The 15,807-nt window shown below is 38.7% G+C and overlaps 1 protein-coding gene across 4 annotated transcripts in view; it reads right to left on the bottom strand.

The window, feature by feature from the left end:
- osbpl9 (oxysterol binding protein-like 9) overlaps positions 1-15,515 on the bottom strand; it is a 42,955-nt gene extending 27,440 nt beyond the window's left edge. For 2 of the 4 annotated variants that reach the window (XM_079827651.1, XM_079827653.1), the window contains exons 1-2: positions 6,910-7,019; positions 3,467-3,540 (exon numbers count right to left, since the gene is read on the bottom strand). Coding sequence is in view for 2 of the 4 variants with exons in the window: in XM_079827647.1 (XP_079683773.1) it covers positions 3,467-3,540; positions 12,360-12,438; positions 13,914-13,964; positions 15,382-15,492 (315 nt within the window). In the remaining 2 variants the exon portion in view is untranslated. Of the gene's footprint in view, positions 1-3,466; positions 3,541-6,909; positions 7,020-12,359; positions 12,439-13,913; positions 13,965-15,381 lie in introns of those variants that run through there. The other 2 variants (XM_079827647.1, XM_079827648.1) reach the window with 2 other exon arrangements.
- Positions 15,516-15,807: the final 292 nt, after the last annotated feature.

The raw sequence follows: 15,807 nt of genomic DNA, 5'->3' as shown, positions 1-15,807 counted from the left end.
AGAAATTATAAAAAAAAATTACAAGAAATGAGGGGGGAAAAGAGCAGAGAAACTAAGTAATGCTCGTCTGAGTGTGTCCTGGTCGATATGGAGCATTTAATACCCCCCATTTTCAGATTCTTAAAGCAAATCTTTCACAAACTCGAATAAAAAATTAAAAAAACATTCCCCCAGTTTCACAGACAAGGCTTAAAGGGTTAGTTCACCCAAAAATGAAAATTCTGTCATTAATTACTCACCCTTATGTCGTTCGAGACCCGTAAGACCTCCGTTCATATTCGGAACACAAATGAAGATATTTTTGTTGAAAGCTGATGGCTGAGAAAGGCTTCAGATAGGCCTCCATTGGCATTCAGTACACTTATACTCCCAAGACCGATAAAAGGCACTTAAAATGTCGTTACAAAGTCCATCTCACCACAGTGACTCTACAATAATCTTACGATGCGACGACAATAGTTTTTGTGCGCAAAAAAAAAATCAAAATAACACCTTTATCCAGCTTGTTATTGCCTTCCGCGTGTGCCTCCACGACGCATGCGCGAGAATATGACGTAGCGCCGGGGCTCCGGATTCCATGAAATGCACACTCTAACCCCATTTTGAGCACTACGCCGAGACCTAAAGCACGATCAATGTAGAATCCAACAGCTGAGATACGCGCGTCTTCCTCTGATTGTAAACAAATCACTTCTGGGTCATCTGTCCGAACGCCGGATCTGCGTCATATTCTCGCGCATGCGTCGTGGAGGCACACACGGAAGGCAGTAACAAGTTGGAAAAAGGTGTTTTGATTTTTTTTGCGCACAAAAACTATTGTTGTCGCATCGTAAGATTATTGTAGAGTCACTGTGGTGAGATGGACTTTGTAACGATGTTTTAACTGCCTTTTATCCGTCTTGGGAGTATAAGTGTACTGAATGCCAATGGAGGCCTATCTGAAGCCTTTCTCAGCCATCAGCTTTCAACAAAAATATCTTCATTTGTGTTCCGAATATGAACGGAGGTCTTACGGGTCTCGAACGACGTGAGGGTGAGTAATTAATGACAGAATTTTCATTTTTGGGTGAACTAACCCTTTAAGCCTAGTCCAAGACTAAAATGCATGTTTGAGCTGTTTTAACTGGACGCAACTTACACTGAGATCTCTTAAAATAATATGTCAGGGCCATTGTTTTGTCTCAAGATGCACATTAGTAATGTTTTTTTCTAAGGCACGTATATAAAAGCTACCTAAATGTCCTAATTTAACTAAGGCCTAACCCTGGCTTAGTCTAAGCCCTGTCTTTGTTTTAAATACAACAGCCAAAATGGAGGACACATCTCCCAGCTTCAGGAAAATAACATAACTTTGACTAACTGCTGACACAAAATAGGTAGAGGAATGTGTCAACACAGAATGTCTTGTCTGTATTGAAGTATTTCTTATTGAAACAGAAAACTGAGGCATACTCATCTTTAAAAAAAATAAATAATTACATCATAACCTGGAGAAACCACACTCGATGGATTACACAATTTATCTATTAAAAAAAAAATCCATTACTTCTTAAAAAAAAAAAATCCATTACAATATTCTTACTAGGGGCGCTCCGATTGATCGGCAACCGATCTCGATCGGTCGATAATCGCTTTGGGATGATTGATCGGCGGTCTCCAAAAAGGCCGATCTCATGAACCGATAAATTACATATAACGTTACATAAAACCCGCACCTGCCGTGAGAGCTAGGGCATAATATGCAGCGACACGTCTCTCTCATTCTCTTTCCAGCGCGGGTAAAATAATTATAATGCTGAAGGTGAGGTACAATTCATATTTCTATATTAAATAACTTACGCAGTCATTTGAAAACTTTCTGTGGGACGTACGTTCACAAACAGCGCGCGTGAATCACCGTGTTGTATCTCAGATACAAAGGGAAAACTCAGAGAGGAATAAACACCGCGTGCGCGCGCTCTCTCTCTCTCCCTTTCATAACTTAATGCTCAAATGGCTTCACATCAGCGCATCGCATGTGTCGCATCGTCACTAAAGTTTATCATTTGCATTTATTGTTAAGTCTTGCCAGTGTTCAAACCGCTCAGCACTCGCTCGCTCTCCAGACCGTGCGCGCACACAAACACACACACACACACACACACACACACACACACACACACACACACACACACACACACACACACACACACACACACACACACACACACACACACACACACACACACACACACACACACACACACACACACACACACACACACACACACACACACACACACACACACACACACACACACACACACACACACACACACACACACACACACACACACACACACACACACACACACACACACACACACACACACACACACACACACACACACACACACACACACACACACACACAGGCCATCTCACAAAAAGCTTGCGAGTACAAATTGTGCTGAAATGGTCAGATACACACAAATGTATGTACTAAATTACCGTCTTGACGAGTATGCGCGTAAACCCTGTCGTGACTCGCGAGTGAACGTTTGTGCAACTGCATGTAACCGTATCCGTGTTCACTCTTAAAGTGACAGCTGTCGAATAAACTGCTGCTGTCTCTGAGTTTCTCTTTGTCTTGTGTTGTTTGATGAACCTTTAAGACACTCACTGCTCTTGAATGACTAACTTTTGCAACCTTAAGTGTAAGGATTAATCTAATTTAATTTATTCAGGGAAGACCAATATTAATTTACATTTGATTTCTTATTAAATGTATTTAGTATTTCTTACCTCAATACTAATGTTAGACCTACCTGAAAAATTGTTTTTAAAAACAAAAATGCACTGCATGATCAAATATTTAGGTGAGATAATTATATACATTTATTATATACATTTATTTGGGAAAGATGGCCTACAGTAGCCTTAAGTAATCTCATTTTCTAAAATAAACACTTGGTGGTTCTTCAAGATCTTGACTCAGTTAATTTAGAGTTAGTTTCAAATGGTGCAAACTCTGCAAGATTGTAGATAAAAGATTGCCATTCTGTGATCGGCAGTGATCGGCAATCGGCAGATCATGATCTTGGTGATCGGTAATCGGTGATCGGCCCCAAAAATGCTGATCGGAGCATCTCTAATTCTTACTTCCCAAATAGTTTACATTTACAAAACATTTTATATGATTTAAAAAAATATATTTAAAATCTATTTTATAGTCTTTAAAAATTGTAAGAATATAAAAAACAATAATAATATTTAAAAAAATATATCAATAAACCTTTACTTTACACATTTTAGGAGTACATCATATAGCACATATCTGACCTCAAAATGAACAAAAGGGTTAAAAAAACCAGGCTAAAACATCCCCCAAAATGTAATGAGGTCTTTCAGCATGTTTTAGAGAAGATTCTCTACCTGTCTGACTGAGCTGTAATCATGGTACATGTGGCCTAGATGTGGCTCTTACCCGCTGAAGGGTGTGGCGTAGAATCGTCCCTTCTAAGGCATGAATCCACTTCTCCCGCTCATCTGCGTCACGGGCTAAGGAGCAAACATCCAAAAACACATCCATTAGTAATAAGCAGACGGACCACAAACACACGGCGTGTGAAATGGAGAGTGGAGAATGACCCTGCTGTGGAACTGTAAATGTGACAACGGTAATTACAGCTCTGTTGTCGTATCTGGTTTTCTTTAACGAAAACAGGTAGAGTTTCAAGAAGACAAGACGGGGTTGTGGCAAGTTAAACAGGAAATTAAACACACAAATGAAAGCCTCTGCCCTTGAATAAATATGAAGGGTAAATAACACTCGTGTTGGAGTTTCTTGTAGGAAAGAGGGATGAAATTTCAGAAAAAACAAGGTGTGACTAAAAACACAGCCTCTGAGCTTCAAAAGATCTATGAATCAAGAATAAAACCATAAAGTGCACCATTACAGGAAAGGTTGATAAAAAAAAGTCTTCATTTCTTTTCAAAACAAATGTATTCCTTCTAAAGAACTTTCTTAATTTGTTTACCTGATACTCTTGCAAGAATTTATGAGCTTGGGTAAAGAAGATGATTTTCAGTAAATAATGACTTAAATTAGGTCTGTTTATCAAACAAAGCTATCATATGACATCAGAAAACTTGAAGAATAAATAAAGAGTTTTCTGCTGCTTTTTGGATCTTGAGAGCTACTGTTATCCATCCCCTTTCTATGTCAAAGAGTGTGTGAATATTCCTCGAATCTTTTATGCTCCACGACAGAAAGAACATAATAAAGCATCAAATGACGAGAACGAGAATAGTTTTAAAGGGGTCATGAATTGAGAAATCAACTTTTCATTCAGCCTTTGATGTATAAAAGTTCATCGTGATATAAGAATATCCTGTACGCTTCGGCGCTGAAAACTTCCTTGTTAGTCAAAGAAAAGCTTTTATTGACACCAGACCCCAGCAAACGAGAGATCTCAGAATGTGCCAAACTGTGACGTCAATGTATAGTGAAATAACGCCTCTGCAGAAGAAGAAGATTCACTTGATTCTGTAGCCCCGCCCACCGATTATAGGCCTGTGTGGAGCTACACCGGATCGAACTTCCAAGCAATAAACCTGCTGCACAAGCTTCATTCGGATTCCAATATTATGAATGAATGGATGAACTTTATTTTTAATGAATAGCCAGCTCACGTGGGAAAGACATTGCGCGTTTGTTCCTTCATTTCACCATGGATTCGTTTGTAAACAAGAGACTGGATTTGCAGACAGGATGAGATTACATGAATGAATGAAGCAACACACTTATGGGCAGTGTTGGGGAAAGTTACTTTGAAAAGTAATGCATTACAATATTGTGTTACTCCCTTAAAGTAATGCGTTACTTTACTCTTGCGTTACTTTTTCTCACCTGGGCTGGCCTTTTTTTGTTTTGTTTTTATAACAAAATAGTTATATTTTTGTAAAGACCTCCTCATACCAACATTGAAATAATAAGGCCCAGGCTGAGGTAAAAATGCAAATTCCCGCATGAACAGAAGAGGGCGCAGCTCTGCTGTGCTGGTAGAATAGGATGCAGGAGAAAAAAGTTTTACCAATAAAAACAAAAAATCTAGTAATTTTCATCATCAAAGGTCAGCAGCAAGACATTGGTAAAATAAATATAAAGGTAGATTAAATGCATAAAAATAGTTGTTTTATTTAACATTTAATTATTGGAGGTTTGCATAGTATTCTGATTTTGCATTTGACTGATTTTATTCATTTTAAGGAGATTTATCTCACTTTATTGTGCAAGTGAGATAAATAAATGCTCACATTTAGTCTAGAACTGCAATAACCATCATGTTTACACACAACGCCTCTGCACTTATTTTTCTCAACATGGGGGCAGGAGAGCTGTCAGTCAAATTAATGTGAAAAAGTAACTTGCGTTACTTTTTTAAGAAAGTAACTCAGATATTTTGTTGTAAGTTTGAAAAGTAATGCATTACTTTACTAGTTACTTTGAAAAAGTTATATTATTACGTAACTCAAGTTACTTGTAATGCTTTACCCCCAACACTGCTTATGGGAGTAAACAATTTTTTAAATATCTGATAGTATTGCAGTGTTACAGATCGTTTGAAATCTATTGATTATGTGTACGTGTCTAACTGAACATAACTTAGCACGCTGTCACAGCCTGGAGAATGCTTTATTTGAGGTGTTGTTGGTTCATTGTGCTGCTGATTCGTGATCAGACTCGGACATGTATGGGGCAGTGCTCGCAAAGCCCAATGTCACGGGGCTATGCATTTTCCAGACGGGCTACCAAAACGTATCACCGGCCTGCCGACGGGCTTAAATAGTGAAATAACATTCCTTTCTTGATGCGTGTTGTTCGCCCTCTTGACTTGATATTTGAAGGAAAAATACAAATCGCAGAAGTTTTGATTATGCTGATTTGTCTGACTCTGCAGTGAGGCTTGTGCGTGCGTGTGCGTGTGTGTGTGTTAGTGATGCACGGTTCGCAGTTATATCCACCGTCCAGGCGGGCCAAGTAATAAAAAATAACATTCCAATTAATTATGGGTGGATGAGAGATAAATCATTGTGTTTGTTTGATAAAGACATTTTGTGAGCCCTGTGGGCGAATCATCATTCTGGTTGCCGTTTTCCCACACGCTTTCAAAACAATTCCTCACGTGTACACACGGGACAGACGGAGCTCATTATAATATGCAAAGCTTATCCAATCATAGCAGTGGGCGTATACTTCCAAGTCTTCAGTGCGGCACGCCCATAAAAACCGAGCGTTCCATGAGAGAGGCTCAAAACCAGTGTAGAAAATAGCCTATTACTTATTCATTATGATGTTTTTTTAATGTAAAAACCACGCAAACGTCATAAGTTGACCTCAGACAACAGTATAAAAAAAATAAAAAAGGCCAGTTCATGACCCCTTTAAAAAAAAAAGTACTAAATGTAGTTCAGCACGTGGCAAATCAAGGCTTGATTTGATGTTTGGCATGTGACGGTACCACACAAAGTTCACAGAAAGATATTAGACTGCATCTCTCCCTCTCTTTCTAATAGCCATTAGACATACATTTAATAATTTCCTCAGGGACCATCCGAAAAAAACAGGACTGAGAACATGAGATATAGCCGACACGTCGATAGATGAATGTGCAAAGCTCAGCAGAAAATCTAAAAGCTTTCAGAAGCACAAAGAAGATCTGATAAATTCAAACACAGTTGAACAACTCAAACCCCTCAATTGTGTGTGGAGGCGACCTAATAGATGATACAACAACCTTTAGGTACAGCAGCGTTACACATACACTGAATCGGTTGATAATCAATACACATTAGACAGAAATAACACAAAAAAAACAAGCGGATTGGTATCTTGAAAAAAGATGAGAACTTTTAGGTTTTCTTTACCTGCTTGTAAAGCACAGCAGCGTTCGTTCACACAGGACCACAAAAGCCATCACACATCTATGGAACATGCTTGAAATCAATGTCCTAGATCCGTGTGAGTCTCACAGTCCAAAACAAACATGGCCCCTCCCTGGGCTATTGGCATGGGAGTGGAGATCACATGACGCATGATGCCAGGCTACCTCCTCTCGCTAGCCAATGAGGTTTCACTTGGTTGAGGTAGTAGAGTTGATTACAAAACACTACACTTCTGTTATTTGGCAATGAGGACATGCTAACACTGACCTAACGGCCACAGAAACGGAAAAACCCTTTGTATATAATGTATTAATATAATAATAATAAAGTTATCCAAATCCAATCCAAAATATCATCTGCTGTCTACTTGAATTTAATGTGCTCTGAGCAAATGCATGAGTGCTAACTCATGCACAATGTAATTCATTATTTAGATGCTCTCCTCATCGCTACCCTATATAACGAGAAAAAGGTGGAGTGTGTCTCTGGAGAGCGATGGCGGACTTCAGAGTGGAACGAGGGCACCTTATGCAATGTGCCCTTCTAACGACACCCCAGCAGTATGCAAGAAAATGAGAAAGACCTAAGCACTCAAGCAAAGTGTCTCATTTACATAAGTCCATTTAAACCTAATAAACTTGAAAGGCACTTCTTCAGCACTAACAGCTGTTGTCTCCACCAGACTTGCTACTGAGCTACCACAAGATGTTAAAAAACAGTGAAACAAAGAGTTACAGTCAGCGGAGCCAAAAAGAATTAGAGCCTGTTGAGGATATTTAAAAAAATTCTGGCCTACACAAATAAGCAAATCGTTTTTTTTACATGTCATGGCCAATAACAAATAAATGACTTATATTCAAATTATACACTAGTGTTCAAGTCTGAGGTTGGTAAGAAGTCGTATACGCTCACCAAGACTACATTTATTTGACACAGTAAAAACAGAAATATTGTGAAATATTACAAATTCAAATAATTGATTTCAATTTGAATATATTTAAAAATGTTATTTATTCCTGTCATGGCAAAGCTGAATTTTTAGCATAATTTCAGCATCATAATCTTTAGTGTCACATGATCCTTCAGAAATCATTCAAATATGCTGATTGGCTGCTCAAGAAAGATTTATTATCATCAACGTTAAAAACAGTTGAGCTGCTTAATATTTTTGTGGAAACTATGATATATTTAATTTCAGGATGAATAGAAAGTTAAAAATATCAGCAAGTATTTTAAACAGAAAAGTTTTGTTACAAAAGACTTTACTGTGACTTTAATGCATCTTTGCTGAATAATAATAATAATTAAAAAACACTTACTGACCTCAAACTTTTAAATTGTAGTGTATTATTTTTGAATTACAAAATAAGAATTATTTCAAATAAATCTAAAATGTAAAAATCAAAGCTACAAGTGAATTTAGCCAACACAAGATTATAATGTACAGTATCAAAAATGGACATTCAAGACTTGCTTTTAAAATGATTATTAATCTATTAGTATTTTAAAGATCAGCTTTAAGTGAGCATTAAATTATGGGAAAGGTCATTTAAATGTAAAAATAGGGAAAATATACTGTAATTAGATGTCTAATATCAGCCGATATTTTTCAAAACTGACATTAATATGTATAAAAAAATAATAATAAAAAAAAAAACAGATATGGTACCGATTTACAGATTGCTGTGTCCAGAAAACAGTGTGCACTGTGCAGGCTTATATCCACAGTATGAAAAAGCTTTGGTGTTGGGCAAGAGCTCTAAAATGCTGCCTATGGAACTGAGCTCATGTGTGTGTGCACGTTCCTGCAGTCTCTCCTAAACTCGCTGCAGCTTCCATGTGACTCCCTGCATCATTCCCCTGCCAGCTCTGTCCTGCGGAAACATGAGAGTTTGACGACAGAGAAAAACACACACCAGTAGCTCATTCTTCCTCCATTCAACTGTTCCACGTCTTTTCTCCCTCCCTGTTTTTTCTTTCCCCTCGGGAGCATAAATGCAAATGTTGATCCACTGCCAGCAGGAGCTCAGTGTCTGACGCTAGGAGCTTTTAAACGCTGTCTGTTTTTTTTCTCTCCAGTCAAGTGTCTGAGAGGAAGACAGGTAGAGGCTTTTAGCTCAGAGAAAATAAAGGGGCTTTCAGGCAGGGCTGATACTGGGCCATAGAAGATTATGATGAATTATGGATGGTCCTCTAAATAGCAAGTACAGCTCCTCTGAGCCGCCTCTGCGGCCGACATTGTGTGAACCTCTCCATATACCCACCCTGACTGGTCAAACTAACCACTAATTCTCAAATGGATCTTACTGAATGGGGAGGTTAACTATTCTTATATTCACAGATAAGAAAGTTCAAGCTCACATAGCTATCGTCCTGAGAGGAAGATTTGAAATAAAATGAGGCATTTATATAGCACTTTACTATGTACTACTGTACACCCAAAGCACTTTACAATCATATCAGGGGATCTCTCCTCAACCACCACCAAGTTTTAGAGCAAGTATTTTTTTTGTTTTTACGCAGTAATATTTAACAGAACTCTGTTTAGTTTTAGCCCAGTGCGCAGCTTGATATAATCCTGATGATGTTTCATGTCGCAACAAGAAATCCACACCACAGTTTTGCTTAGGTTTATCCCGAACACATCTCACTTTACAAATCACTCCACCCTGCACTGACCCCAAACACAGCAAAAATCACAACAATAATGCTAATAAGTGTCACAGTCAAACTTATGCTGGACAACCAGCACAACCATCTATCTAGACAGAAAAAGCTCTGCACCGACAGACGGTGAACAATGGCAACAGACACATTCGTCTGGTTTTGTAAGATCAGTGTGATACCCTTGTCGGCATCTGTTGGCATTGGTTGGCACTTGTTTTTCTTGATTGAACATGTTGAATTGGCGTTTGTTGGGTCTTGGAATGTCTGAGAAGTGACGTATTGTATTCTGGTGACTGTCGGTGCATTGCAATCAGCCTTAAAACAACACAATGTCAAGGGACGTGTAAATCTCAAATCGATACATTAATAGACTATTGTGCAACAAACTGTAAATCTGCAAAAATCTGCTATAGGTCCTGTTTACACCTGTTATTAAGATGCATTTTGGTCAATCGGATCACAAGTAGACAGAAAAATGGAGAACGGAAATGGAGAGCACCAGCTTTCGTTTCTGCTCTGATAGCCGCAAGACCACGCCAAAGACAGCGAGTGTGAGTTAGAAATCAGGAATGGTGAGAGAACATTGTGCTTGGTGCGTTTTTCGTTGTCAAACCAAACCTGGGTCTCCAGCCAACAAAGTATAAATCCCATCTGGCTAGCGCGCTTCACATAATGTTTATGCATTAGGTCAGTATGCAGACTTTTGTGGCTGTTCGAACACATTCAACCACAGTTTACACTACGAAAGCAATCTGGTCCAATGTGTTTATTAACTACCACTAGAAGCTTGAAACCTTTTAGACCGTTTTCATCTGCATTTAGTATCGTCCACTTTTGATCCGATCAACCAAAACGCATCTTAATACCAGGTGTAATTGACCATAAAGAGAACACCAAGGGAAATAGCAGAAGAGCATGCAAACCTCGCAAACTTTGTCAAGCATCTAGGTTTTTATCAGAAGAAATCACTGTAGAAACCTGGTACCTTGAAAAAAACTATTTTATTTACCGGCCGAACTGCCTACCCTAACTCCCTGAATTCAATAAGATCGGAATGAATGTGTCCTTGCTGAATAAAAGTATTAATTTCTTTTGAAAAAGAACGAAAGAATGATAGTCAGGTCCTTGAGCTGTAATGAAGAACTTCTACCACTTAGGCCACTTTAAAGTAGCGAAAAAGACATTTCTACGAAAAATAAACATTTACTTACATTATACAAATGTAACAGTAAAATGTGAGTATTTACGTTTAGTACAATACATTAAAGGGAATATTCAAATCGTCATTTGCTCATGTCTACAACAAAACATACAACTTTCCTCAAGAATGTACCATTCTGAACCCAACATGGCACTGTAACCGTAAAACAATTCCATAAATAACCAAGACAAGCAACTTGTGCTGCAATTCCGGCCCATTGAGATCGGGAGGCACAAGACCATTTCCGCTGTAGGGTACATGACTCCTGCTGAAATGGCGATAGGAGAACTGATAGGATGAGTCCCTGAGGGTCTAGAGAGGTGGACGGTATAGAGGAGATTGTTGAAACCCGAAGCCTGCGCTACACACTCATAGAAATACGCTATATAAACGCACAACAGGAAATCAGACACGGCAGGTCAAGTTAAGCCACAATTTTTTTTTTTTAAAGGTTTGGATTGGCATACCGTAGCACAACTGACACACAATACTACAGAGGTCGGCAAAGAATTTCACAGGTCAAAGTGAAAATTAATAAAGAGAAAAAGACTATCTTCATTCAATATGTACGAGAAAGCAACAAGACTAATCTTGGGGTGATTAAATAAAAATGACAAATCTAAACATACTATATATGATGCCGCGATGTACGCATTTTCAAAACCTCTTGAGAACTCACACTGAAAGTTAATTCTACCAGCCAACTCCATTTATAAATAAAAACAAAGCATGGTCGAGACTTATCAATGCAAACTGCAATAATAAGCAGTCACTGCAGAAGATGAAATCAGACGAGTCCCAGCTGAGCGTGACCTTACCCTTCTTACTGTAAAGCCACAGCATACAGTGTCGGAACATAGCAGTGGGTGAGGGCATGGGGAGAGTGAACGCACCCCCGGCAGGGCAGATGCGAAGGGGGGTGGAGGAGGATAGATGAGCCAGTGAGAGATGGTGGAGGCTAGAGGCTAAAGACCTGGAGCTCAGCAGCCTTGCGTAACCCTGCGGTGAGACTGTCTGTTCTACTCCGTTCCTCCAAGAGTTCTTCCAGCTCCAGGGAAATTTCTAGTAGAAATTCAACGCGGATCCTGGCAAAAAAATCTGAGTGTCTCTGAACTCAATTCTTAAAGCTATGAAATCTGCAGATCGTCCCGGTCAGTGGTCGCAAGAGATAAGCCGGACAAATGCACCAGGCCTAATGCATGTTTGGATTGTCTGCGCGCAACTGATGCGAGTGTGTGTGTGGGTCGTGTTTGCATTAGAACGCTGGTTACAGATGTCATAATCCTCTTTAAAATCAAAATGAAAGAGAGCATGTTGAGGAGAATGAGTAAGCGAGAGCAAAAATAAACAGAGTGGAAAGAGGAGAGGAGGGACGAGGAGCATGGAGAAAGAGAGAGAGAGAGAGAGAGAGAGAGAGAGAGGTGAACACGTGAGCAGCCGGTTGATGGTCGCACTACAAACACTGGTTAAAAGCTTTAAGGCAAGAGGTGCCAAAGAACAGAAGATGAGAGAGGAGATGGACGAGACAAACAGCCCCAGAAGAACGAGAAAAAGGAGACCTCACCCTGAAAATGGAAAGTCTTCTGGTCCACGGTAATGGTGAAAGTGCTGTCGTCCTCGTCATCGATTCCAATCACAGCTCCCTGCAAAAAAGAAACGCAGCGAAAGCCATTCAGACTGAGGGACACGTCATTCATTCGCTCACTCTCTCTCTCTCTCTACGTTCCTCTGCCTCACTCCCTTACGCACATGAGAAGAGAGTGAGAAGAAAACGGGTGGGAAAGAATGGGTGGAGTAAGGGAGATAAAAAGAAAGAGAGGGAGAGGGGAACAAGGCGGAAAGGGAGGGAAAAAAGAAAAGAGAGAAAGAGGAAGGAGATTGAGAAAGGAGGACATAGAGCAAGAGAGAGAAAGAGAGAGAGAAACTGCAGCACATTCTGTAAGTATTACAGGACCAGAGGAAAAACATGCAACTATTAACTCTTTCATAGCTGATGCACTATCACAACAGATATATAATAACATGAAAAACATTAAAGTGAGCAGTTTAAAAACATGCCAACGGTCTATTGAAAAGGATAAAGGAAATTACATTTTTACTTGAAACACAGATGTACTAAGCAGCGCCCTTACTAACTGAGAGGAAGAGAGCAATATCTGCTCACATCAGATCAGACCACAGGCCTTGAGAAAAATAAGCCAACGCCCAAAGCATTTTGAACATCTGACTTAAATAAGAAATTGATTCTTGTCTGAGAGTGAGTAGTTAACTTAAATTTATGACACCAGTTAAAGCAGTACAATAGAGGGACATTACAGGAGATACACAAAACCTTTTAACTAACACTTAAGAATTATTTTATTGCAATTTAACTACAAACAGTTGCTCAAATGAAGCATTACTACTTGCATAATATGAACATAAAACATGAGTGATAATGTCTTTTACTGTCTTTAGCCTGTATTTAAGCAGTTGACTTGATTACAACTAAAATACTTACAAAACATTAATTATATTCTGCATTTGACAATTCTCCTCTGCATTAAATCTACATACTCCATGACTGTCCTCTGCATATTAAACGGAAGAGTGTGCCATCTGCTGGTGAACAGTTTTCACAGCATTGTGTTTAATAGGTGAGGCATTTCGCTCACCTCATAAACAATGAGTCTGACACATATTTTGTGAGAGGTTCTAATAATTCCAGTCAAAACAAATCTTAATGCTAAACTATACAACCTTTTTGGGAAATATCACAATGCTCCTGTATACTCAGCGAGGACCACATTGAAATGTTTTACTAAATCTGATGTCGAAAAACTGGAGAGTTCTGCACAAAACCCAGACCTAAACCCCTACTCTTAGACTCACTATTAGATGCATTCTACCTCTATTAAAATACACTGTGTTAGGCATAAAATTCTTCCTCCATGCTATATCCTGATGGCAGACTCTCAAGGGCAGCCAGGGTGAAATTAATAGTATAGCCAAACAAGAATAATATTCCGAACGAGGACACGCACAGACATGAGTTAATCACTGAAATGATGGACAGTAAAAAAAGAAGTGAGGCCAGATTGAACTTAGTCCTGCTTTAACAATAAAGAAAGCTTCTTACCCGAAGTCGCACACAGCCTCTTCTAGAGCCACGCATCATCTTGTCCTTGGACTGGAGGAGGAGACAGAGTGATAAAAAGAGATGTTTGATAAACGTCCAACATAGTGATATACTATAAGTCTCATTTTGTTGAAGACTTACAATTATCACAATTGGATATGTTGGGTCAAAGACCCCACATGCAACCAACCTGGATTTTAGAATATACAGTTGATAAAATAGCATATATATATATAATGTGTGTGTGTATGTATGTATGTATGTATGTATGTACGTGTGTGTGCGGGTGTGTATATATATATATATATATATATATATATATATATATATATATATATATATATATATATATATATATATATATATATATATATATATATATATATATATATATGTGTATATGTGTATGTATGATGTATGTGTGTATGCATGTATATATGTATAATGTATGTATGTGTATGTATGTGTATGTATGTATGTATGTATGTATGTATGTGTATATATATGCATGATGTATGTGTGTATGCATGTATATATGTATAATGTATGTATGTATGTATATATGTATAATGTATATATGTATAATGTATGTATGTATGTATGTATGTATGTATGTATGTATGTATGTATGTATGTATGTATGTATGTATATATATATATATATATATATATATATACATACATACATACATACATACATACATACATACATACATACATACATACATATATACATATATACACACACCCACTAAATAAGAAGGTATTACTTTTAGCTTTATGTATGACAGTGACAGTCAGTTTGAGTTGTCGGGTTACATTTTGATAACATGCAGTATTAGCGTCAGAGTAAACCAGGAACCAGGAAGACCAGAGTAAAGAGCAAATCAATTGTTTTACCTATTTAACATTTATTGACAGTGTCAATAACCAAGCAATGGCTAAAAACATAAATGGCTTATATATGTAGACATTAACCAACCTGAGAGCTCAAGCTGTGGATGATTTAGTGACAGCAACTGCAGCTCTTAGCTTAGCTATTTATCTTGTGTTTGAACATAATAGAGGGTCTCGGATACAAGTCTGAAAGCTAGAAATGTGCGTTAACACATGTAAAACCCTGCTGCATTTAATGCGTTTAAAACAGCGGTCACATGTGGACGCCTCCACCCTTCAAATTTTGCAAACTAAACTATATACTACTGTAAGCATTTTTCCAAGGGAGGTGGCCTTCCTGTTGGCAACACATCGCGTCTAACTGCTCATTGGCTAACGGCTTCCCCAGCAAAGCACGGATTGGATGAAGTCGCAGTCACTCAAGCCAAACCCCGCCCCAACCAGCTGAGAATTCCAACTACTGACAGGCCTGCAAGTGCTCGTTTCCCTTCCCAGCATTAAACGATAGCAGAATGGGACACTAAGCGATCAACCCTTACTCATATCTCGCAGCCGTTCAAGAAAGACTTACAGTATAATATGACAGCAACCCGGCGTTATAGTCCAGGACGAACCAGCGGTACTGCCACCCCTTCATAACGTTAGTCCATTTGCTCAGCGGACCCTCCATGATGGACGCCATTTTTACACTTTGCCTGAGCGCTCGCGGGGAGGAGTCGGGAGGAGTGAGCGGCGAGAAAAACCATGCGTGTGGCGTCACGTGCTGAATGACTTCGGGAAGCGATAACTTGAAGATTAACTGGAGAAGAGCATGGCTGTTACCTCATAAATGTTTTATTCCTAACAAAACCAAAGAAGTCCACTTTAAAATACTGCATAAAATATACCCTGTCAATTCAACAGTGTCCAAATATGTTGATATTCCTAGTAGCTTCTTTTTGTAGGTAGCTACATTTTGTGGTAACGAAGATGCCTACATTTATTCTTTTCTTGTGGT

This window comes from Gobio gobio (genome assembly GCF_949357685.1).
Source record: "Gobio gobio genome assembly, chromosome: 10".
Classification (NCBI taxonomy): domain Eukaryota; kingdom Metazoa; phylum Chordata; class Actinopteri; order Cypriniformes; family Gobionidae; genus Gobio; species Gobio gobio.
Note: the sequence above shows the minus strand (reverse complement) of the source record. Positions and strands in the feature narration are given on the sequence as shown.